Source organism: Loxodonta africana, chromosome 12, assembly GCF_030014295.1.
Source record: "Loxodonta africana isolate mLoxAfr1 chromosome 12, mLoxAfr1.hap2, whole genome shotgun sequence".
Taxonomy (NCBI): domain Eukaryota; kingdom Metazoa; phylum Chordata; class Mammalia; order Proboscidea; family Elephantidae; genus Loxodonta; species Loxodonta africana.
The window spans coordinates 4,036,438-4,063,526 of NC_087353.1; the positions used below are offsets into that span (position 1 = coordinate 4,036,438).

At 37.8% G+C, this 27,089-nt stretch overlaps 1 protein-coding gene across 1 annotated transcript in view; it reads left to right on the forward strand.

Moving 5' to 3' along the window:
• The window catches only part of CSMD1 (CUB and Sushi multiple domains 1), a 1,768,974-nt gene that overhangs the window by 1,697,678 nt on the left and 44,207 nt on the right, over window positions 1-27,089 (forward strand). The window contains exons 56-57 of the mRNA XM_064294928.1: window positions 23,823-24,011; window positions 26,721-26,894. Coding sequence (XP_064150998.1) covers window positions 23,823-24,011; window positions 26,721-26,894 — 363 coding nt within the window. The remainder of the gene's footprint in view (window positions 1-23,822; window positions 24,012-26,720; window positions 26,895-27,089) is intronic.

A 27,089-nucleotide genomic window follows, 5' to 3' on the forward strand; every position in this document is an offset into this window, starting at 1 on the left:
CAATGAAATGAAATAACTCCAGGCCAGTTTTTAGATTTTAAAGTCTATGACGGAGAGCAGAATTCTTCATAAGGACACAGTCCCCAGGATAAAGACTCCAAGCATGCTCATCTTTAAAAACGTTGAAAAATAAAACCCAGAAAACTTTCCCTCTGTATTTTACGACAGAGGATTAGATCTGCGGAGGCCCAAGAGACCTTTGAGAGTCCGTTCCATTTAATGAAAACTCAGTTTCACTTTTGATTTTAATGACATCAAATGTGTCCTTCTCTTTAAAGAATTGGAAACAGACTTCCTAAAATATATATTTAATAGGCATTTGGGATACCGTGAGACTTCGGCCTTTATTGCCATCTGCTTCAGTGCCATTACAGTCTGTCATTCTTGAGGCGAATTATTTTATAAATAGAAGCGTAAAGCTGACGCTGGAGGGGAGATCAGAAAACATCCGTAAATGCTGATGTGGACATAATATTGGTCATTAATGAATTAAGGGAGGAAAATATAATTTTACCCTGTCAAAGTGTAATGATTTGGAAATCCCGCACGACACATCGGTCTGTTATTTCAAGCTTTGTAAAAGTGTCCTCAGGTTAAAAGGAGTTCGCTGTAAGTGACCTTTCTAAGTCGTTCTAAATTAAAAAACATACTTATAAAAGTTCACTTACAGTCTTGACTAAGCAGAGAACACTGCTTTTAGGTTCAAGGGTACTGGGTTTAAGTCTCAACAAAGTGATTTTGAACAAGCCTGTTAGCCCAGCAGTTCAGTTTCACCAATTCAATTCCATCAGTGACGTGTTCAGACTAAACAGCCTAGGCTCGTTAAATATGTGTGTTGATGTCATACAGTTTATAACTGTAGATAATGTGTGTATTATACAGTTTAAAATCACGTGAATATAATTAAATAAACATTCAAAAGAATGTCTGTACACATGTATGTACATATAATATCACAATTTGGACAAATAGGTTGTTATTTCCATGGAATATCAAAATTAGTTATATCCTTTGAAATAAGTTCATTGGTGTTTAGGAGTAAAATTTACAGAACTATTGTTGCTCTAGCATGTATGGTTTACAGGCTCTCTTAGGAACTAAGTGTGAAAACATATTTTTCAAGCTTCTACTCTGTTCTGTAGGGTCGCTATGAGTCGGAACCAACTCGACGGCACTGGGTTTGTTGTTTTTGTTTTTTTTTTTTATATACTTGACAATAAAGTAGGGTATAGCTTCAGGTATTTGTGTAACACTTTACTTAAAGGAAGTTTCCCATGGTGTTTGCACTCACTGTCGTTTTATAATATGTAAAATTATTAAAGAGAGCAAGTGCCATTTTCCCGGGGTGTGCTTTTGTGACTACTGAAATTCCTAGATGGGAAATGCAGCAAAGAATCAAGTGTGCCTTATTTATAGAAAACTGATATTCTTTTCTTTAATACCCTCTATTTTCACAGTATTTTATTTCTCTAATGCCTTATACTTGTTCTTTGCTCTTTTTTCAAGGAGGTTTTTTTATATATAGTTTATTTACAGTTTATACCTTCACAAAACTGTTCCCAAACCAAAACCAAACCCATTGCGGTCAAGTCGATTTCAACTCATAGCCACCCTATAGGACAGAGTAGAGCTGCCCCATAGGATTTCCAAGGAGCATCTGGTGGATTCGAACTGCTCACCTTTTGGTTAACAGCTGTAGCACTTAACCAGTATGCCACCAGGGTTTCCCACAAAACTGTTAGGCATAAGTAAACAGCAATTTGAACCAAGTCTGTTGTATAAAACTTTACAGTCTAAATTAAAAATAAATATTTTAATAGTCTGTGAGTGTGTGCAAAAGCTCTTGGACAAAACTCTGTCTGTACTTAGGGTTAGGGTTAGGGTATCGTTCCAGTTTCATTTGCATGTGATATAAACTTTTCTACTCTTTATTATTTCAGTTTAACTCATTAGTTGCATTTCAAGGAAAATTTTCAATGCATGAAGTTTTCTTCATAGAAGTGCATTAAGAATGTTTTAGTGCTTACACTGCTAAGAGATTTTAGATAATTTATACAGATTAACATCTTTACATTCATTAGGGTACCATGCATGTTAAGAATTAATTCAATATTGTACTTTTAATTGGAAAAACATTGAACGTCTTCATGTAGTTTGTACGTTAAGCAAAGCAAGTACCCCTAGCATTAGACTTTAGACATAAATAACTTACTGAAGAGCAAGATATTAGAAAAATCGACTTTTAAATGAGAGATAACATACAAGGTTTTTCCACCAAAATAGATTAGGCAAACCTTGTCTTTAATTATTATATTTAGCGTACCAGTATCTCAGTATAGTAATGTACTAATGCATCTTGAATTATTATAGCTAATATACCAGTATAATCACTAAAAAATTTACAACTGAAGAGAAATGGTTGTCATAAATTATAGGAAAGTTGGGGACGGGGGACAAGGATCAGTGTACTTCCATATCTACTGGGGATGAGGCCTCTGACTAACTGATATAATTAGTAAACGGAAAGTTTCACCAAAATGTCTCATTTATTCCACACCTTGCATGTTGTTAGCTGCCATCAAGTCTGTTCTGACTCATAGTGAGCCTATATAACAAAGTAGACCTGCCCTATAGGGTCTTCTTGGCTGTAATCTTTATGGGAGCTGATCACCAAGTCTGTCTCTGATGGAGCTGCTGAGTGGACTTGAACTGCCAACCTTTCGGTTATCAGCCAAGCACTTAATCCTTTGTGCTACCAAGGCTCCTTCGACATCTTGTATAGTAGACAAATATGTTAGAGGTCAATGCTTATTGAAAAAACGATGGGACTTACAGTCCTTTTTGCACTCTTTTTCCACCTAAGGCCACTTAAGTTCCTTTTTCTCATTCTACCTAGAAGGTAGGCTCCTGATTATGTTGTGTTTGAGAGAGGTGGGGAGATTGCAATATGGCACCTAGATGTATATATGGCTTCTTGTTCAACAGCTCCTGCTGGTCTCCTGACTATGTGGGAGAGCTGGTCTGCTTGAAAATTAACAAGTTGATATTATAGCATATATTATCATCCTGACGCTTTGTTAGAAGAGAGTTTGACGTGAAAAGCCAGAGGTTATGGAAAATAGATTTAGGTGATATCTTCATATGAGTCTACAGTACAGAAAGCTGACGTTCCTAAATGACACCTCAAGTCTCTGGGAATTGAGACTTTTTGGTATTTAAGTCACAACCCTTTTTTATATAGTAAATATTTATTAAACATTATGTTAAGCAGAACTAAAATAATCACTAGTACTCATTCAGGTTCACACTCATCTCCCACAGGAAAACATGAGACACATGTACCACTAAGAAACAGTAAAGACTTGAGTGTCAATGGGAGGTGAAGCTGCTGGTATCACCTTCTCGCAGCTGCAAAGAATTAGGAAAAGATAAAACAGAGTCGAATCAAACTTCCCTCCACCCTGTGTGGCAAAAATTTACAAACCTGAAAGAATGATGAAAAACGGATGTTTATAAATTTTAGTCTAGTTTATCTACGTATATGTAATATAAAAAACCCATACAATATATTTTAATATTATTGTTTTATATAAAAATTTTATATTTTATATAAAAATATATTATTTTATAATATTATATTATATTTCTAATATAATATAATTATATTATCTACATAGGTACAGCAAAATGGTGCCTTTGGTGTCTTAGGTGTGTCAGAACTATCTGTATATCCCTTCTTAAGTCTTTCTATTCAATATAATTTAACATTTTTTAAACACCTAATATATTCCAAATGCCATTTTATATATAGAGAGAGAGAGACTGTTATATGGAGCCCTGGTGGCATAGTGATTGAGCTTGGCTGCTAACCAAAAAGTCAGCAGTACAAATCCACCAGCCACGCCTTGGAAACCCTATGGGATAGTTCTACTCTCTGAGTCATAATCGACTCAACGGCAATGGGTTTATTTTTATGCTATATATAAAGGATCCCTGGTGGCTTGGTGGTTAAAGCACTCGGCTGCTAACCAAAAAGTTGGTGGTTGGATCCCACAAGCCACTCTGCAGGTGAAAGATGTCACGGTCTGCTTCCGTAAAGATTTACAGCCTCGGAAATCTTATGGGGGAAGTTCTACTTTGTCATATACGGTTGCTATGAGTCGGGATTGATTCAACAGCACTGGGTTTGGTTTTGGGTAATGATTTACATGCCCAACCCACCACCCACTGCCGTCGAGTCGATTCCGACTCATAGTGACCCTATATGTATGTTTTACATGCAGACATATAATATGTATATTATATAAAATTAATTCCAGTCCCTTTTGTTTGCGCTAGAAACTTTCCTATACTTTATTATTTCAATTTACTTCATTGGTTGCATTTCAAGGAAGATTTCCAACCCTTGAAGTTTTATTCATAGGAGTACATTTAGAATATGTATGTGACAGTGCAATTCATAGCTTTAAGTAGATAATAATCCAGGAATCAGTTAGGTAGGAAGAATTTCATCTACAGCTTGTAAGACATTCGTAGGTTTGACATGTAATACAGTCTTGCTGAGTGGAAAAGTGAATTGACTCAAAGTAGTAGGCTTTTAGTTATCCAAAGCTTTCTTGTCTCTTTCTTTTTGTGTGTGTGTGTGTGTGTGTATCCCATTTCCCTCTAACTTACTCCAAGTAAAAAAATCAACGTCTATAATGAAATCAACGTCTATAATGCAGTTATCATTTTCAGTATGTCAGACATGGTGCTAGGTCCTTTGCATTTCTGTTGCACAGCAGAAAATGCTATGAATGTATTTAAACTCTTCATTTTTAATTTTGTCTTTTGTTGCCTTCCTTCTTTACCTAAAATTACTTAGTTTTATAAAAGTTACTAATTCAAATATATGTGATGAAGGGGAATATATAATTGACAAATGCTGCAATTCCGGTGTTGGGTAGATTAGAAATCACTGAATCACCTGCAACCTGCCTGTGTACTGGCTTTCTGTTGTTCTGTATTGCTTTGTTTTGTTTTATTTCAGAGCTAAGAGACCTGATTGTGTATGTGGAATTTACGTGCATATCACTAAAGCAGAAAAGGCATAATTTCAAACATGGCAGGATCATGAAGATGGCATGAGAAACTTTAGAAAATAATGGAATAAATCTTAAAAGTTTTGAAGTTAACAAAAAGAGCTGCTTCATTTAAAAAAAAAGTGGGGGGGCGGAGCCAAGATGGCAGACTAGGCAGACGCTACCTCGGATCCCTCTTACAACAAAGACACGGAAAAACAAGTGAATCGATCCCATACATAACAATCTACGAACCCTGAACAACAAACACAGATTTAGAGACGGAGAACGAACTAATACCGGGAAGCAGCGATTGTTTCCAGAGCCTGGAGCCAGCGTACCAGTCACGTACGGCACAAACACAGAGACCTGCTCCACCCCCCTGAACTAACGCCGGGAGGGGGACCAGCCGGTTCCATGGGCGGCGTGGGACGCAGCCGGTAGGAGAAGTCCCCGGGAGGCAGTGACTGGTCTTGGAGCAGAAAGAGCAGCATCCGAGCTGGGGAACCATCCCGCAGGGATTTTGGACTGGACGCAGCAGATTTTCTGGAAAAACTAGTTTCCCAGTGATGGCTCAGAGACAACAATCCATATCAAACCACTTAAAGAAGCAGACCGTGACAGCTTCTCCAACCCCCCAAACAAAAGAATCAAAACCTTTCCCAAATGAAGATACAATCTTGGAATTATCAGATACGGAATATAAAAAACTAATTTACAGAATGCTTAATGATATCACAAATGAAATTAGGATAACTGCAGAAAAAGCCAAGGAACACACTGATAAAACTGTTGAAGAACTCAAAAAGATTATTCAAGAACATGCTGGAAAAATTAATACGTTGCAAGAATCCATAGAGAGACAACATGTAGAAATCCAAAAGATTAACAATAAAATAACAGAATTAGACAATGCACTAGGAAGTCAGAGGAGCAGACTCGAGCAATTAGAATGCAGACTGGGACATCTGGAGGACCAGGAAATCAACACCAACATAGCTGAAAAAAAATCAGATAAAAGAATTAAAAAAAAATGAAGAAACCCTAAGAATTATGTGGGACTCTATCAAGAAGGATAACCTGCGGGTGATTGGAGTCCCAGAACAGGGAGGGGGGACAGAAAACACAGAGAAAATAGTTGAAGAACTCCTGACAGAAAACTTCCCTGACATCATGAAAGACGAAAGGATAGCTATCCAAGATGCTCATCGAACCCCATTTAAGATTGATCCAAAAAGAAAAACACCAAGACATATTATCATCAAACTCACCAAAACCAAAGATAAAGTGAAAATTTTAAAAGCAGCCAGGGAGAAAAGAAAGGTTTCCTTCAAGGGAGAATCAATAAGAATATGTTCTGACTACTCAGCAGAAACCGTGCAGGCAAGAAGGGAATGGGACGACATATACAGAACACTGAAGGAGAAAAACTGCCAGCCAAGGATCATATATCCAGCAAAACTCTCTCTGAAATATGAAGGTGAAATTAAAATATTTACAGACAAACACAAGTTTAGAGAATTTGCAAAAACCAAACCAAAGCTACAAGAAATACTAAAGGATATTGTTTGGTCAGAGAACCAATAATATCAGATATCAGCACAACATAAGGTCACAAAACAGAACGTCCTGATATCAACTCAAATAGGGAAATCACAAAAACAAACAAATTAAGATTAATTAAAAAAAATAAATAAAAATACACATAACAGGGAATCATGGAAGTCAATAGGTAAAAGATCACAATAATCAAAAAGAGGGACTAAATACAGGAGACATTGAACTGCCATATGGAGAGTGATACAAGGCGATATAGAACAATACAAGTTAGGTTTTTACTTAGAAAAATAGGGGTAAATAATAAGGTAACCACAAAAAGGTATAACAACTCTATAACTCAAGATAAAAACCAAGAAAAACGTAACGACTCAACTAACATAAAGTCAAGCACTATGAAAATGAGGATCTCACAATTTACTAAGAAAAATGCCTCAGCACAAAAAAGTATGTGGAAAAATGAAATTGTCAACAACACACATAAAAAGGCATCAAAATGACAGCACTAAAAACTTATTTATCTATAATTACCCTGAATGTAAATGGACTAAATGCACCAATAAAGAGACGGAGAGTCACAGACTGGATAAAGAAACACGATCCATCTATATGCTGCCTACAAGAGACACATCTTAGACTTAGAGACACAAACAAACTAAAACTCAAAGGATGGAAAAAAGTATATCAAGCAAACAACAAGCAAAAAAGAAGAGGAGTAGCAATATTAATTTCTGAAAAAATAGACTTTAGACTTAAATCCACCACAAAGGATAAAGAAGGACACTATATAATGATAAAAGGGACAATTGATCAGGAAGACATAACCATATTAAATATTTATGCACCCAATGACAGGGCTGCAAGATACATAAATCAAATTTTAACAGAATTGAAAAGCAAGATAGATACCTCCACAATTATAGTAGGAGACTTCAACACACCACTTTCGGAGAAGGACAGGACATCCAGTAAGAAGCTCAACAGAGACACGGAAGATCTAATTCCAACAATCAACCAACTTGACCTCATTGACTTATACAGAACTCTCCACCCAACTGCTGCAAAATATACTTTTTTTTCCAGCGCACATGGAACATTCTCTAGAATAGACCACATATTAGGTCATAAAACAAACCTTTGCAGAGTCCAAAACATCGAAATATTACAAAGCATCTTCTCAGACCACAAGGCAATAAAACTAGAGATCAATAACAGAAAAACTAGGGAAAAGAAATCAAATACTTGGAAAATGAACAATACCCTCCTGAAAAAAGACTGGGTTATAGAAGACATCAAGGAGGGAATAAGGAAATTCATAGAAAGCAACGAGAATGAAAATACTTCCTATCAAAACCTCTGGGACACAGCAAAAGCAGTGCTCAGAGGCCAATTTATATCCATAAATGCACACATACAAAAAGAAGAAAGAGCCAAAATCAGAGAACTGTCCCTACAACTTGAACAAATAGAAAGTGAGCAACAAAAGAATCCATCAGGCACCAGAAGAAAACAAATAATAAAAATTAGAGCTGAACTAAATGAATTAGAGAACAGAAAAACAATCGAAAGAATTAACAAAGCCAAAAGCTGGTTCTTTGAAAAAATTAACAAAATTGATAAACCATTGGCTAGACTGACTAAAGAAATACAGGAAAGGAAACAAATAACCCGAATAAGAAATGAGAAGGACCACATCACAACAGAACCAACTGAAATTAAAAGAATCATTTCAGATTATTATGAAAAATTGTACTCTGACAAATTTGAAAACCTAGAAGAAATGGATGAATTCCTGGAAAAACACTACCTACCTAAACTAACACATTCAGAAGTAGAACAACTAAATAGACCCATAACAAAAAAAGAGATTGAAACGGTAATCAAAAAACTCCCAACAAAAAAAAGCCCTGGCCCGGACGGCTTCACTGCAGAGTTCTACCAAACTTTCAGAGAAGAGTTAACACCACTACTACTAAAGGTATTCCAAAGCATAGAAAATGACGGAATACTACCCAACTCATTCTATGAAGCCACCATCTCCCTGATACCAAAACCAGGTAAAGACATTACAAAAAAAGAAAATTATAGACCTATATCCCTCATGGACATTGATGCAAAAATCCTCAACAAAATTCTGGCCAATAGAATCCAACAACACATCAAAAAAATAATTCACCCTGATCAAGTGGGATTTATACCAGGCATGCAAGGCTGGTTTAATATCAGAAAAACCATTAATGTAATCCATCACATAAATAAAACAAAAGACAAAAACCACATGATCTTATCAATTAATGCAGAAAAGGCATTTGACAAAGTCCAACACCCATTCATGATAAAAACTCTTACCAAAATAGGAATTGAAGGAAAATTCCTCAACATAATAAAGGGCATCTATGCAAAACCAACAGCCAATATCACTCTAAATGGAGAGAACCTGAAAGCATTTCCCTTGAGAACGGGAACCAGACAAGGATGCCCTTTATCACCGCTCTTATTCAACATCGTGTTGGAAGTCTTAGCCAGGGCAATTAGGCTAGACAAAGAAATAAAAGGTATCCGGATTGGCAAGGAAGAAGTAAAGTTATCACTATTTGCAGATGACATGATTATATACACAGAAAACCCTAAGGAATCCTCCAGAAAACTACTGAAACTAATAGAAGAGTTTGGCAGAGTCTCAGGTTATAAAATAAACATACAAAAATCACTTGGATTCCTCTACATCAACAAAAAGAACACCGAAGAGGAAATAACCAAATCAATACCATTCACAGTAGCCCCCAAGAAGATAAGATACTTAGGAATAAATCTTACCAAAGATGTAAAAGACCTATACAAAGAAAACTACAAAGCTCTACTACAAGAAATTCAAAAGGACATACTTAAGTGGAAAAACATACCTTGCTCATGGATAGGAAGACTTAACATAGTAAAAATGTCTATTCTACCAAAAGCCATCTATACATTTAATGCACTTCCGATCCAAATTCCAATGTCATATTTTAAGGGGATAGAGAAACAAATCACCAATTTCATATGGAAGGGAAAGAAGCCCCGGATAAGCAAAGCACTACTGAAAAAGAAGAAGAAAGTGGGAGGCCTCACCTTACCTGACTTCAGAACCTATTATACAGCCACAGTAGTCAAAACAGCCTGGTATTGATACAACAACAGACACATAGACCAATGGAACAGAATTGAGACCCCAGACGTAGATCCATCCACATATGAGCAGCTGATATTTGACAAAGGACCAGTGTCAATTAACTGGGGAAAAGATAGCCTTTTTAACAAATGGTGCTGGCATAACTGGATATCCATTTGCAAAAAAATGAAACAGGACCCATACCTCACACCATGCACAAAAACTAACTCCAAGTGGATCAAAGACCTAAACATAAAGACTAAAACGATAAAGATCATGGAAGAAAAAATTGGGACAACCCTAGGAGCCCTAATACAAGGTGTAAACAGAATACAAAACATTACCAAAAATGATGAAGAGAAACCCGATAACTGGGAGCTCCTAAAAATCAAACACCTATGCTCATCTAAAGACTTCACCAAAAGAGTAAAAAGACCACCTACAGACTGGGAAAGAATATTCAGCTATGACATCTCAGACCAGCGCCTGATCTCTAAAATCTACATGATTCGGTCAAAACTCAACCACAAAAAGACAAACAACCCAATCAAGAAGTGGGCAAAGGATATGAACACACATTTCACTAAAGAAGATATTCAGGCAGCCAACAGATACATGAGAAAATGCTCTCGATCATTAGCCATTAGAGAAATGCAAATTAAAACTACGATGAGATTCCATCTCACACCAGCAAGGCTGGCATTAATCCAAACAACACAAAATAATAAATGTTGGAGAGGCTGCGGAGAGATTGGAACTCTCATACACTGCTGGTGGGAATGTAAAATGGTACAACCACTTTGGAAATCTATCTGGCGTTATCTTAAACAGTTAGAAATAGAACTACCATACAACCCAGAAATCCCACTCCTGGGAATATACCCTAGAGATACAAGAGCCTTCATACAAACAGATATATGCACACCCATGTTTATTGCAGCTCTGTTTACAATAGCAAGAAGTTGGAAGCAACCAAGGTGTCCATCAACGGATGAATGGGTAAATAAATTGTGGTATATTCACACAATGGAATACTATGCATCGATAAAGAACAGTGACGAATCTCTGAAACATTTCATAACATGGAGGAACGTGGAAGGCATTATGCTGAGCGAAATTAGTCAGAGGCAAAAGGACAAATATTGTATAAGACCACTATTATAAGATCTTGAAAAATAGTAAACCTGAGAAGAACATATACTTTTGTGGTTACGAGGGGGGGAGGGAGGGAGGGTGGGAGAGGGTTTTTTATTGATTAATCAGTAGATAAGAACTGCTTTAGGTGAAGGGAAAGACAACACTCAATACATAGAAGGTCAGCTCAATTGGACTGGACCAAAAGCAAAGAAGTTTCTGGGATAAAATGAATGCTTCAAAGGTCAGCGGAGCAAGTGCGGGGGTCTGGGGAACATGGTTTGCGGGGACTTCTAAGTCAATTGGCAAAATCTATTATGAAATCATTCTGCATCCCACTTTGAAATGTGGCGTCTGGGGTCTTAAATGCTAACAAGTGGCCATCTAAGATGCAGCAATTGGTCTCAACCCACCTGGATCAAAGAAGAATGAAGAACACCAAGGCCACACGACAACTAAGAGCCCAAGAGACAGAAAGGGCCACATGAACCAGAGACCTACATCATCCTGAGACCAGAAGAACTATTTGATGCCCGGCCACAATCGATGACTGCCCTGACAGGGAGCACAGCAGAGGACCCCTGAGGGAACAGGAGATCAGTGGGATGCAGACCCCAAATTCTCATAAAAAGACCAAACTTAATGGTCTGACTGAGACTGGAGGAATCCCGGCGGCCATGCTCCCCAGGCCTTCTGTTGACACAGGACAGGAACCATCCCCGAAGACAACTCATCAGACATGCAAGGGACTGGTTAGCGGGTGGGAGAGAGACGCTGATGAAGAGTGAGCTAATTATATCAGGTGGACACTTGAGATTGTGTTGGCAACTCTTGTCTGGAGGGGGGATGGGAGGATAGAGAGAGAGGGAAGCAGGCAAAATTGTCAAGAAAGGAGAGACTGAAAGGGCTGACTCAAGAGGGGGAGAGTAAGTGGGAGTAGGGAGTGAGATGTATGTAAACTTATATGTGACAGACTGATTGGATTTGTAAACGTTCACTTGAAGTTTAATAAAAGTTATAAAAAAAAAGTGAAATCTTCTTAGTATATACTGCAATATGACCTAATTTAATGTGGTCCCTTGAATAATTTCACAGAAGTTTTAGAAAGTTATATCCCATGCAAGTGTACAGTTGTGTGTGCATTTGTTCTTCAAATTCTTGATAACGTTGTTAAATATCTAACTTGGAAGGTCATTAAGTCACGGGATCTCAGGTGGTCCTGCTGCAACCAGTTAGCTAATGATGCGTGAGAGCAATGCCAACCAGAATTCTGGAACTGAACTCTGAGTAAATCTGTGCTAAAAAAAAAGGATGAATTAGGTATAGATTGCTACAAATTAGTTCAAACTTTCTGTCTCTACCCTGGAGTAGCACCTCTTATCTCAGATACAAACCTTAAATGGAAAAAAGCTCTTCCCAAACCTACAATGTTTATGATATATTAGAAAGCACAGATCCAGGAAATTAGCTATAATTCCTTTTTACTGAGCCTAATACACCACCTTTGCAAACAGGAACAGTAAATAAAAGACAATTATTTTTCATTAGTAGTAACATCTTCCTGGAAGAAATATATGATATGGTTGCAGATTTTCTAAAAATGAAGGAAGCTGAATGTCTTCAAATTTATTTGAAGAATCAGACTATGTCATACTGTCCAGGAGGTCTATGTTGCTATATAGGAACTTTCGCTGAGTGTTTGTTTCCTAAATTTCAAAATGCTTATGAATATAGTTAAATATTCAATCAGTTCAGTGAGGAAAAAATTAGGTATACCCTTCTGACCATTTTAGAGTGATTTACTTAATGTTTCTTTTCTTCATCTAATAATTTTTGTATTGCATGCGAACACTAGAGGATGTTTTGTCTCCCTTTCATTTATATTGTTTTACAGGACAGGGTGCTTACTTTCAGAAATACAAAATATGCTTTCCTGTGTGATTACAGGTAGTCCCCGATTTACGACGAGGTTCCGTTTTGATGATTCTATTATAAATTGGTTCTGACATAAGTCCAGTACCTCATTTTTTCTTTTAGTTTTCATTTTCATTGCCTTTTCTTATCAGTATCTTTATAACTTTGGTAGTGTTTTGAACAGTAAGTCATAAACATGAACATCTATGAGTGGACATCAGTAAATGCAAACACTGCCGCAACGTACTGCTAATGATAAGACGTACCAAAAAAACAAATGATAAAAGGGCAGGAGTAAGTGCAGTTGTTCATTGTAACTTGAGTACGTGATAAGTCAAAGTCTGCCTGAACATAGATGAGCAGGAAGAAATAAGGAAGAACTGGGATTAGTGAGGGTTTCATTATGGTTGGAGAGGAATCAAGAATTTTTCCTTATGAAAAATTATACATGGTCACATATTACAAAAAATTTAGTGGTAAAATTTTTTAAATAATAGAAAATGAATGCGAATGGAAGAATCAATTGCATTTTTATGTTTTTACTCAATATAACTCTTTATTGAGGCTTTTGGTTAGCAGCCGAGCTCTTAACCACTGTGCCACCAGCACTCCTTATTGAGCCTCAGGATTAGCGATAGCCATAAGCACTTCAATGGCATGCCTGACACCTAGGAAGTGAAGGGGAATGGATGGCTAAGAGTAGGAAGTTGGCTTGACAGGAAGAACACTGGCACTGGTAGCTCCCTGAAGTTGCTATTACATAGCCTATTTGAAGCAAATATTCCCTGATGCAGTGGGGGAATGATATAAAGAATTATCACTACTGTAAGGAGGAAAAGCCTTTCTTACGGCAGGACTTACGCTCTCATTTTTCTTTAAAACTCACACTTTCAATGACCATATTGTACTGTAGATTCATTATAGCAAAATTTGCAAATGATAACCTAAAGAAGAAAAGGTTTATAAATCAACCTTCTAAAACAGTAGTGAATATGGGGGTTTTTCAAATGGGTGCTTAATCTATGTAAACTGCGTTTTCTTGTAACCATATATCTATCTTAAAGAATTTGGCATGTCAATAATTATTCTTCATAAAGTTGATATTTCTTTATTTGAAATCTAACACCTCATAGAAATGTGTTACAAACCTTCATGCCTGATATGCAAGTAGTAAGCAAAGTCCTTAATATAGGCTTTTTAGTATTTTTCAAGAAAATATATCAAAATCTTGGAAATAATAAAGAAATGATTAAGGAGTAGTTATTTCTATCCTTACCTTATAGAGTCTCTGGGTGGTGCAAATAGTTAACCTGCTTGGCTGCAACCCAAAGGTTGATGGTAGGAGTCCACCCAGAGCACTTTAGAAGGTCTGAGGACCTACTTCAGAAAAATCAGCCATTGAAAGCCCTGTGGAGCACAGGTCTACTCTGACATATATGGGGTCTCGGTGAGTCAGAGTCAACTTGATGGTAACTGTTTTTTATTTATTTTTTTCTTAAATTTTGTCTTATACCTCAGTTCAAAGCAGTTAAGGTAAAATGTACATGAAAAAGGCCCTCAAGTCAAGATTTAAACATAATTACATGTTCTTATATGCCATTCCCTTTTGTTATTTCATGTAATCTTCCTCCTTTATATTTGATAAGAAATCAACTCAAGAGAATTATTAGTATCTGCATACGATTTAGAGGAAATGTTGTTGAGTAGAGAAAAAAGGTTCTTTGGGGTTGGACAGTTAAGAGTTGGAGTCCCAGGCTGCATTGTACTAGTTACAGGGTCTTACAGTCGATGCCCAGCTTCACCAGGAGAACATCAGTTTTCTGATCTGAATAGTAAAGGTAATAATACCTATCTTATAGGATTCTATGAATTCTAAATAAGTAGAAGTGTGTGTAATAACTAGCAAAGTGCCTGGCATGTTGGAGGTACCCAGTAAACCTTGATTTAGCCCCTTTCTCCTCTGAAATTTATATTCTCTCAGGAAAGTCATGCATTACACCATCAATCAGAACAGTCAATCGGAACATTTCCCTTTTATCAAAACTAAATATCTCAACTACAACTAAAACCTATTTTTCATCTTTCCTTATCAATTATTGATTAAAGATGAAAATATGTAACTTTCAATTATTTTAAAAATAGTCATATATTGCCTTTTTTTCTATGGCTAGAAAATCTGTTTCCTTTTTATCTTGCTCCAGTAAAGAAACCCATAATTATTTAGTGTGTAAGATATACTGAATATTGCACAGTTATTTTCATCTTTGTCCTCTAAACAAAAAAACCCAGTGCTGTTGAGTCGATTCTGACTTATAGCGACCCTATAGGACAGGGTAGAACTGCCCCATAGAGTTTCCAAGGAGTGCCTGGTGGATTCGAACTGCCGACCCTTTGGTTAGCAGCCGTAGCACTTAACCACTACTTTCTGTAATTGCTTCTACTAGAAAAAAAAAAAAAAATGTTACCCAACACTCTAATCAATTATGTTTTTTTTTTTTTTAATTTAGTGAACTAATCCTTCCCCCACCTCAAGAATTTAAATAGGTTATTCTTACATTGGGTCCCTGGGTGCTACAAATGGTGGATCCCAGGCTGCTGAATAAAACATTGGAGGTTCGAGTCCATTGGCAGGCAGCTTGTAAGAAAGCCCTGGAGATCTACTTCTGTGGTACAGTGAATTACTTAATATGACCCTTCTAGCCACAGGGTCTTTGTGAGCCCTACCAAATGACTCAGTAGGACTATGCAAATGAGGTGTCTGGAACCGTGACATGGGCATTGGTCAGTTTTGCCATTCCACTAGGCTTAAAGGGAGACCCTGAGAAAAAGGAGGATCTGTAACACAGAAGACAGAGAGGAAGAGCTGTATCACCAGACACGGTGAGAAGCAGCGGCAGAGAAACTGCAGCAGCAGAACCAGGAGACCAGCAGGAGACCATAAGAGACTTCAGGAGACTGGCAGAGACAGTGCCACGGGCTTCCCCATCCACAGAGAGAGAAAGCCAAGCGCCTTCTGGCAGGAAGCTTGCTGGTGGAGGAGAGTGCCTCTAGGCCCTGGGTGGAGCCAGGTTCACCAGCCCACAGAGCTAGAGACAAGTGCCTTCCAGCCGGGGCTTACTGACGAGTGTCATGCCCTGGGCACTTATCAGCAGAGCTAAAAGAGCGTTGTAACACTTGCCCAAGCAGGGCAGAGGCCAAGGGCCAGAGAGAGGTGTGCCTGCAGGCACTGCTGAGAAGAGGCTGTCCTGTTGGAAGAACTATATCCTTAGTGTTCCTGAACCTGAATTTTAATCTGACCCAGTGGTTAAGAGCTACGGCTGCTAACCAAAAGGTCAGCAGTTCGAATCCACCAGCTACTCCTTGGAAACCCTATGGGGGCAGTTCTACTCTGTCCTATAAGGTCGCTGTGAGTCCAAGTCCACTGGATGGCAACAGGCTATTTCCCTAATAAACCCCATATTCATGAGTATTGTCTGTGAGTTCTGAGTGTCTATCACAACAAATTATTGAACCCAGAAGAGGAATAGAGAGTGTCATGGGAGGGACAGATGGTGTCAGAATTGTTCAAAAGGGCTGGGCAAGAGGAGATATGTCTGACCTCCACCTCACAGGAATCAGACTTAGGCTGTTGATCTTGATTCTCCTCCGTTATGAATTTAGAGGAGGTCAGACACCTCCATCACGCCATCTTTATAACTTCTGAAACATGAGCCCTTGAAAACCCTGTGGAGCACAGTTCTACTCTGACACACGTGTGGTCTCCGTGAGTTACAGTCAACTTGACAGCAACTGGTTTGGCTATAAATACTTTTTGTTTGTTTGTTTTTCTTTATTCTTACATTATGAAACATAGTTTATTATTTTCCTATTCCTTATCACGTTTTTATGGGCCATAAAAAAAAGAAAAGAAAGAGGAGTAACACCAAAAATAAATTTAAATACTTTTTTTAAGCACAGATGCACACACACACACACACACACACAATCAGGAAGATAAGAAAGTGGTGTTTTCTACTTTTTTTTCTTTCCTAAAGCACCGAGACTATGCAAAGTGAGGTTCAGAAATCGTGGCTGCCAATGTAAGCATCCTTCTGCTTTTCTCAGCACACTACATTGAGAATGCCAGAAGTCATTTCCCAGGTTGGCGTTGACAGCTATCGCTGAGAGACAGCAATCTCTAAGATTGTCTTACCTTGATTTTTGACTGAGCCCCAGGGTTGAAGGGGAATCAGAGACTCCTGTGTCCACCATGTGTGTCAGTCAGCTCAGAATTTTTATTGGCACAGTTCCCATTACACCTTACAAGTTGTGGGACGTTGAAGATTTCTTAAGAAACTGAATGTCAGGACAAAACAATAAAGGACAAGATTTATGAATTTGTTAGTGTGTGATTTTGTGAATATAAGTTTTTAAAGAGAAATGGAAATAGAGTATAGCAGTTTTGTGTTCCTCATGCTTCAATTATACATGGAATATATTTTGCATGTTCCTGAGCTAGTCAGATGCTAGTTCTGTTAGCCATCTGGTGCTGCCATGACAGAAATACCACGAGTGGATGGCTTTAACAAAGAGAAATGTATTCTCTCACAGCCTAGCAAGTTACAAGTCCAAATTCAGGGCGTCGGCTCCAGGGGAAGGCTTTTTCTCTGTCTGCTCTGGAGGGAGGTCCTTGTCCTCAACCTTCCCTCAGTTGAGGAGCTTCTCAGGCATAGGGACCCTGTGTCCAAAGGACATGCTTTGCTCCTGGCACTGCTTTCTTGGTGGTATAAGGTCCCCAACTCTCTGCTTGCTTCTCTTTCCTTTTATCTCTTGAGAGATAAAATGTGGTGCAGGCCACACCCCAGGGAAAATCCCTTCATTGGATGGGGGAGGTGGCCTAAGTAAGGGTGGTGTTACAATCCCACCCTAATCCTTTTAACATAAATTTACAATCACAAAATGGAGGACAACCACACAATACTGGGAATCATGGCCTAACCAAGTTGACACATATTTTTGGGGGGACAAAATTCAATCCATGACACTAGTGATAGAGGAATGAACACGATACTTTTTGAAAATTGGATAAAGCTTTGAATATGTTTTATTCTCAACTATAGAATTAAGAATTCTCTTCTGTCTACCCTATCCCACACTTAATTTGGACACAGTCACCACTGCCACTGTGTCGCTTGAAGGCCAAAATCCGTGGTCTCTCTGGCAAAATGTTAAGCTTAACTCTAGTTTGGTGAAGATAGTTCACAGAGTTAACTGATAACTTAAAATTCAGACTTAAAGAATTTATACTTTTAAAAAATTCCAATGTATGTTTAAAGTTGTGTATGAAAACCTCTTGTTATTGGCAAATATTGTCAAAGTTGTTGGGTTAAATATGTTGATAATTGTGTGTGAGGTTACAAGCCCAACCCGAATCTAATATCAATTGCAATATAACCAATCGAATGGTTTATTTTATTTGAAACTGTATTGCTCTGTCATGTGTTTTATAGGGAGCTCTGGTGGCAGGGTGGTTAAGCACTCATCTACTACCTGAGAGGTCAGCACTTTGAACTCACCAACAGTTCCATGGGAGAAAAGACCTGGCGATCTGTTCCCATAAAGATTACAGCCTAGGAAACCCTATGGGGTGGTTCTACTCTGTCAAACAGAGTTCTTATGAGTCAGAAATTGACTTGAGGGCACAAAACAATAAAAACAACATGTGTCTTACATTGGTTATTGGACTTGTTAGGATATTCAGGTTCTTAGTCCCAATTTTACCACTAAGCTTCTCTGATACCTTATCCCTATCACTTCGTCCCTGGTCTTCCATCTAGCAATAATAATGTAAAAATATTAAATTATTAATCTCACCTGGATAGGTTTCTTCAAATTAAGCATTCCCTCCATCATCTGGTACCCCTACTTTCCCATCACTTTCCTTTCAGGGCCTGTCATCCTGAGAAAAAAATGGTGATGGATGTGTGCCATACCCTTCAATGAATTTGATTTGAAACATAGTGGGGAACTGAAAAAGACAATTTCTCAGTGTAATTCCGTATACATGGAAAAATAGTAACCTTTTTTTATTAGAATGTCACTCATAGCCATTTGAAAATATATCTGTATTATATTCACTACTTTTTTTTTTCTTTGAAATTGCTAGTATTCTATTTGCTCAAAAAATAGTTCTCAGTTCATATTAACTCTGGTGGATCTCTGCTACATTGACTGATGTACTACTTGCTTTTCAAATTTCACATAAAAACTTAGCCGTACTCTTTCATTTTTAAATTTAATTTTGACACTTTCTGTTTTTCTTTTAATGTAAGAACTATATTGAAATTAAAACAAGTAAACTTAATTTCTCTGGTTTACCTTTCAACACAAATACAGCCAGCAATGAATTTGGCCTAAGGCATATCTTCCATTAAAGTAAGCTGTTAGGCCAGAGGGTGAGATTGGTCATTTACATTTTTCCAAAAAACATTTATAGTGTTGAAGCCTAAGATTAATAGATGCTTTAGACTCCATTTTGCATTTCCAATTTCAAACCGAATTCTCAACACACAAGCTAACTTCCATAATTTTTCTACAACCATACAAAAGATCCTTAACATAAAACCTAATCAACGTTTTCCTAATCATTAATTAATTAATTTAATGCATGAATAAAGTAAAAAATATATCGTGTTTAAGAATTTATTGTAAAAATGCTTTTGAGAACTAAAGATGGAATTTAGGATTAGATTATTCAATTGAAAAATAATTGAAGTTTTCTGAAACTCTCTCATCAAACAGCAGTCTGGAATCTAATAGATAAGAAATCTACAAAGTTATTATGAGAGGTACACTGTCCAAAGACCCAGAAACCAGAACTCTAAAGGCCATGCTATTAGCTACTATACTAAACTCTCTTTCATATTATGTATTGCTATTAGCCTTTACCTTATAGCCACGCAACATAGAAGAAATGAGAATGTGCAGAGAGATGGTTTAATTTCTACTTTTGAACAGTGAGAGAAGGAGCCTGGGATTGAAATTTGTTGTATTCCTCGTCGTAAAGGCGATTTTCATTAGAAACTGGGTATTGCCTTGACTTCTGAATGGAAACAAGGATGTGGAACATATATTGCTCCCAGTACACGATCAGAGGATAGGGAGAGCAGAAAGAAACTAGGGCAAGTTAATGAGGTGGCTGTCAACGGCGAACGACCTAGCTGGTTTCCCTGGAGCAGCAACCTAAGGTTGGATGCTTTGTTAAATTCTGCAATTTGAGGCATACCAAAGGAAAACTAATCAAAATAGAGACTGAAGATTAAGTAAAATTGCTCAAATAATTAATAAGCCAGTTTCTAAAAATGGTATTTTAATATGTTTTGTTAATCAAGTTATCTACAGAGAATATGGCAATACAGTTAAAGAGGCTTACTAAGCTCAAGAAAGTTTGAAAGAGAATAATTTATTTTAAGTGTAAATCATAGGGACTAGTGTATTCTTGGCAAGTCCCTGCATGGCACAAACGGTTAAACACTCAGCTGCCAGCCAAATTGTTGTCAGCTTGAACCCAAGTAGAGGCACCTCAGCAGACAGGCCTGGCGATCTGCTTCCAAGTCACAAATTTGGAAACCCTATGGAGCAGATTTATTCTGCACACATGGGGTCCTCATGAGTTGAAAGAAACTCAATGGCAACTAACAATAACAACAATGTATTCTTATCTGTATTTATATGTTAACTTCAGTGCCTTTATAGCAGACTGCTCTGAGAATAAGGAGCGTATGTACAGTAAAAAGAAGAGGGTTAATTCACTCAATAATACAAATGTTGCTTGCTGAGAACTAAGATTTACAGCCAGTTCTCTCCAAAACAATAGGAATTTATTTGCAGTTCATATCATCAAGACACTCATGAATGTAAGCCGGAGCCATAAGTTCCTTGCACATTCGCAGTGTAACTGTGTGACCTTGAGCATATTACCGATAATTATATTAATTTCTTCTGTTATCCTCCACAAGTGCACAAATGTAACCCTTAGAACATATTTACTGTTCCCACTTAAACTTTTGTACACTCCACCAAATATTTACGATACCAGGATTTTTAGTTTTCTCCAACTGATAAAATTTAGTTTGATGTCAGGTGTCAGCACCTGACAATCAAGTCAAAGTCTTGGACCAATGGGGGTGAGATGTTAAGGTGAGGTGTAGACCTTCACACTGAGCCTGTTAGCAATTTCTCTCTGATGTATTACCCTATGCTTAACATCATGTCATAAACCAAGTCTGAAAAGCGGTTTCAGCAGCTTCTGATTTGGTCTGACATGTCTTCACACCGTTAGCTTCATCGGTCATTTCATATGCTTCCAAGACAGTTTAAGTAATTTGACTCCTTTGCACCTTGACAGCTGACATCTGCCAGTCATACAAGCCTCAGTCCACAAGATTTCTAGACACAAATTATGCACAAAATAGAAGGAATACAGGCTGAAAAGCTGTTTGCCTATTTGATCGGGCACTAATTAACTATTCTGGTGGGTGACTTGCTCTCCATATGGCAAAACCACATATTGCAACAATGATGGGAAATATTTCAAAGCTCTCTCTGTCCTGTCCAAGTGAATCAAATTATCCCTGCCCTAATTATTCTCCCAGTGGATTGATACAGATCGATCTTCCAATGGAGCCTCCGAAATAAATAGGAGGCAAGACTATAAGTAGGTGCTGTTCCTGCCTGCATTTCTGTATAGGATTGAAAAAAAGGGCATTAGCAGATTTAGAGTATTTGTGTACCTAATCCAATTTAAGGATGAATTTAGTTTTCCAGTAGGAGCCCATGGAATTTTCGTCATTGTCAAGCATTTTTACCACCTGATATTTTAAGAGTGGTGAACTAGGTAGAAAAAAAAGAATGGGGAGGAGCCTGAGACTAAGCATTTTAATACACTTTCCAGGTAATCGTAATGCAATATACAGTTCAAGAATAATTGCCGTTAATATAGGCATTTTTCTCTTCTGCGCACCTGTCATGGGGAAGAGAAATCATCAAGGAAAATTCCAGTCCATAATTTAGTAGCCGTTTGGTGTAAAACTCACATGTCCTAAATCCTCATCCTCGAGTCTTGGTAAAACTCAGAAAACATTCCATTTCTCAGCCCACAAGGACAGGAGTACAGTTGGGTCTCATTGTTAATGCAACAATAACTGCTCCCCCACCAATGATCCCGCCTCCTTTTTTTTTTTTTTTTAAATCTCCATTCAGATCTTACTTGTGAGAGCCAAACCCATACTGGTAATTCCTTTGTGTATTTGCCGAATTAAGCCATATAAGGAAAGCTGGGACAAAAAAGGAAGCTTGGTTTTGCACATGTTGTCATGTGGGCCGCTGGTCATCCATGGAGCTTCCTTCCTAGGAGAGGAATTTCTCAATGCCTTCCACTCATACTGCCTTAGAGGCTCCCTCTACTCTAACCATAAAAAGTGGTACTTTTGGGGGGCCTGCCTCCTAAGAGGAACATAACCACAAATACGAACACCATGGTTTCCTTAGCATTGGTCCAAGGACAAGCCTTGCTCCTGATGAAACTATCACATGGGAGAACTAGTTTTTGGTCTCCTGTGTTTGACATGGAAACCCTCGTGGCAGTGGTTAAGTGCTACGGCTGCTAAGCAAAAGGCTGGCAGTTTGAATCTACCAGGTGCTCCTTGGACACCCTGTGGGACAGTTCTACTCCGTCCTATAAGGTTGCTATGAGTCGGAATCGACTCGATGGCAATGGGTTTGGTTTTTGTTTTTTTGTGTGTGTTTGACATGCAACGCCAAGTGTGAGAATGAGCCCTACGCAGTTATTTTCCAGGTTATATAAATAATCAATCTGTCATGTTTATTAGATTTTCGCTCAGTAGGTTATTCCTGCTATTTCGGAGGTTTTGGTTACAATTTTATTGTGGACGCAGTTCACTACAGATCCTTAAAAATATCTGCCAGTACTCCATAAATGTGTTTGTGTGGATCCAAAATAGCTAGAGACTTTGCTCTACAAACTCAGGGCTGTTTTGTAAATCATAGGATATTATTCTATAGCACTAAAAGGGACCTTAAAAATCCTTTATTCTACACTGTATGTTCCTCTTATTATAGAGAAGAAATCAGATGCAAAGATTGGCCAAGGGACTTGCCTTCAGCCTTTGTGACCCAGGACTTGCAGCCGCTGCCTGAGGATTAGTAGCACAACCCCTTTCTGAGCCAAAAATATCTGGAAAGAGGGCAGCCTCCATAGCAGCTGCGTCATTCATTGGCGTGGTGGGTCAGAGCGTGAGATAATCGGGGCTCTTTCTTCTCCTCTGCACCTGGAAGAGCACATTGCTAATCCCTTCGCAGATGCCACAGGCTTTCTGGCTAATAGAGTGCCATTCAGATTGACCGGAGCGTGTCCCGCACACCACAGCAGACTGTCTCACTCTGGGACTGTTTCTAAAGGGGACAGACTTCAATCAGAGGCTGGCTTGATTTACATTTCCCTTCAGTGTCCGTGGGATAATTGTCATTTTTATCTGCATTGGCCATGTAACAGAAATTCCTTTAGACCCATGTATTGAAGCATTAGCACTTGCAGGGGGAAAAAGTGACTCCTGTGTTACATACTGTCCTAAATATTACATGGGAACAAAAGTATTTAAGCTATCTTCAGCATTTTTATAACATAAAGACTTAACCATGAAAATTAATTTTAGCCTTTACATCAAAGAAACGTACGATTAAGAAATAATTGAAGGAAATTAGCCTTGCGTTGTTAAAATTGCTATGGTAGCCGATAAATTTGTAAGCTTGACAGTATTTGAAGTATAATGACCCAAAGCAATAAGGAGAGTTCATCAAGGGAGTGGGATCTCATGATATGCCTCAGATATTAATAATTTCCATTTTATGAACATTCTCAGATGGTGAAGATTTTGCCCTTGTTTTGTGACACGCTTTGTTTATAATTTATAGCTGCATCTAAATGATACACAAAATGTTTTATTTTCCAGTGGTGAACTGTTCAGATCCAGGCTTTGTGGAAAACGCCATTCGTCAGGGGCAACAGAATTTCCCCGAGAGTTTTGAATACGGAATCAGTATCATGTATCACTGCAAGAAGGGGTTTTACTTGTTGGGGTCATCTGCCTTAACCTGCATGGCAAATGGCTTATGGGATCGTTCTTTACCCAAGTGTTTGGGTAAGTGTGGATCATTTTGGATTTTTGTGCCATAAAACCCTATAACAACATCGCCGATGAAACCATCTGTTTTCATGTATTCAAAAAGCTAAATATTTTTTATTCTCTCGTCCCCTCCCACTGCAAATTTTATTAGTCCCTGAAATACCTTTAGATAGATTGGCCAGAAAACAAGAGCTCCAACTCAGTTGGTGTAAGTTTGGAGGGAAGGGAGGAGAAGCACTGGGATGCTCACATATCTGGGGGAATGTGGGGGGCCTGGCCTCAGAGTCAAATGGACCGATGTTATTGGACACCACTTAGAGTCATTCTTTCTTTCATCTCTCCTTATTACTGCTGGTCTACCTTATTCAGTCTAGCACATAGGCTTCTTCCACACAGTTCAAACAGGGCTGCCGTTGACCTAACGCCAAACATCTCCCAGGTTCACTCTTTCTGGTCCCAAGTTCAGAAATATTGGCAGGGGGCTCTGATAGGCCCAGCTTAAATAGAGTCTCCAGCCATAGACCTAGCATCCGTGGCTAGAAGGGTGGAGTATTCTGAGTGACCTAAAGGGAGTCTCATGAGCAGTCTTGTGCCAGTCAATCACTATAGACTATGATTAAAAAAAGATAGTGTCTTGATAATAATTTCCTTTTCAAACATACAGTTAAATCAGCGGAGGACACATTATTCAAAAGAGGACCAAATTATACGTTAATATGGTCCTCCTCAATGCTTTATTATCAGTATATTTTATACCATGTAGATTATTAACAAGAATACATTATTTTACTCAAATACCTAAAATCTTACTTTCTTTGTCTCAAAAAAGAAATTGTCTTTTAGCTCAAAAAGAATCACCCTTTTAAAATATAGCCAGAAAATGTTGGGAAAAGTGTACTCTCTTTGTCTTTGTAAAGCCAGGCTGAGATAAAGCAATTTTTTTTTAAATCAAATCTTATCTTTTACTGTACATTTGATGTGCATAAAAACAGAGGAGAATGACATTAGCATTGTAATTGAATTTATTTTTTAAAAAATCCATTTTTTCCTATTGTAATTTCCAATGTTAATTTAACATTGTTACGTACACTTTCATTAACCCTGGAGAATTTTTTTTCCTGCTGGTGAGTTGCCTTCATACCTGCCGATCTATATTGAGACTTGTCTTAAATTCTAACTACAGAACTGCAATAAATTTTCATGGAGAAAGAAAGTGATAACTTCCAAAAACTAATGCTAAGCTTATGTGACAAAGAAAATTCATTCATAAATGTATTACAGCCTTCATCAAATCATATCTGAATTCTGGTTTTCTATGCCTCCCCACTTGGGATTTTTTTCACATAAATTAGGTTTTTTTGTTTGTTTTTCAAAACATGTCTTTTAAATGTGAGACTTCCATTAGTTTTTGCAGTGGTGCTAATTTAACTTGTTTCACAGTTCCCAGGAATCGGGTTTTAACTGACTCTCATTTTCCTAGGTGGCTAGTTCCCACCAGTCATTGCCATTAATAATTGGAATTACCATGAATGTGGGACTAGAAAGATCTCAGAGGAGTATTTTGATTTTACATCCACTATCAGCTAAGCTTCATCTCTATTTTTACTTTTATATCGTTTCACTGATTTTTTAATTTCTCCTTTTATTTCACCTGGAAATGGTCATTCGTCAACCTTTTCACTGAGTCAAGTCCAGTGGACTTCTTTTTAGGACTCTATATAGACACAATCTTGTTCTCCAAGATAGGAATGGATGTCAGTATAAAAAGACAGTAAGAGCTTATGTGACTCAGGGGGTGGGTAATGCCATTCAGCCTTTTAAATCAGACTCTCTGGTTGATAATCACTTCTGGGTTGCTAGTGACCAAATGGAATTACTCTAGGATGTTGAATCAGTGGCCTTTGAGTAGTTCCTTGGTACTCTCAGTCTAGTTAGCTGTTTGCACGTAGCACAAAAATATATCCATTGTTAAACCTAGTTTAGGACCTTATGAACAGGGAGAGAGAAATCTTCACTATCCCGTGTTAATCGGGTTCTGGAATTTGTCTTTTTGAAGGATAATTTCTAAATAGATTGTGGGCCTGATTTATTATACTTTTCATGAAATAAATGGAAATGCTAAAATTATACAATAACTGAAGGAAAAACTTAACCAGTGGTTTATTATTATTTTACTTAAAAATTAGTCTACCAACTATTTGAAGAAAAGTTGTTTCAATAGTCTTCCTAGATGTATAAACTCAAAGAGTAAGCACATTTGACAAAGTCTTGGCCCCTCGTAAAGTGTAAGATTCTAATATTAACTGAAGAAAGAATGGGAACAGTTTGGATGGATCCATAAATTACTTTTGCAGATATTCTTATACTATTGCCCATTTGGTATATACTTAAGGGTAAATGGAAAAAAAAAAATTGGCAGTATTGCTTTCTCTTTGAAAACTTAAATGTAAATTTCTACCTTAAGCAAAACTACCTTAAGGTCCAACATGTCTACATGGACAGAATCTTTCCTTATCTTCAGCATTACCTGACTATTCAGGGAGGGGAATGTATTCTTCTGGAAATTGATATTGCTCATCTCCAGGCACCTATAGGGATGTGTCAGTGTATTTCTGTGTTTTTCATTCATAGGTAATTTTGTATGAGTGTCTGTGTGTGAGACTCACCAATGCAAAGCAGTTCAACAGGAATGATGTACTCATCTTTCACTTTTTTCCCCTTAAGCAATATCATGTGGACATCCAGGGGTTCCTGCCAATGCTATCCTAACTGGAGAGCTGTTCACATACGGAACCGTAGTTCACTACTCATGCAAAGGAAGCCGGAGTCTTATAGGCAACAACACTAGAGTTTGCCAAGAAGACAGTCACTGGAGTGGAACACTGCCCCACTGTACAGGTAGAGGAACTATACAGTTATTTGAAATGTATAAATATGTTTATTTGACTTATTCCATTTCCAGCCAAATATGCCATTATTACATATTATCATTATCATTTTCATCATCAAACACCCATCAGTTTAAATTGTCTTCTCAAGGAATCTTGGGAGTTTGTTTATACCCTAGCCACAAAGTTGGCTTACCTTGGCTTC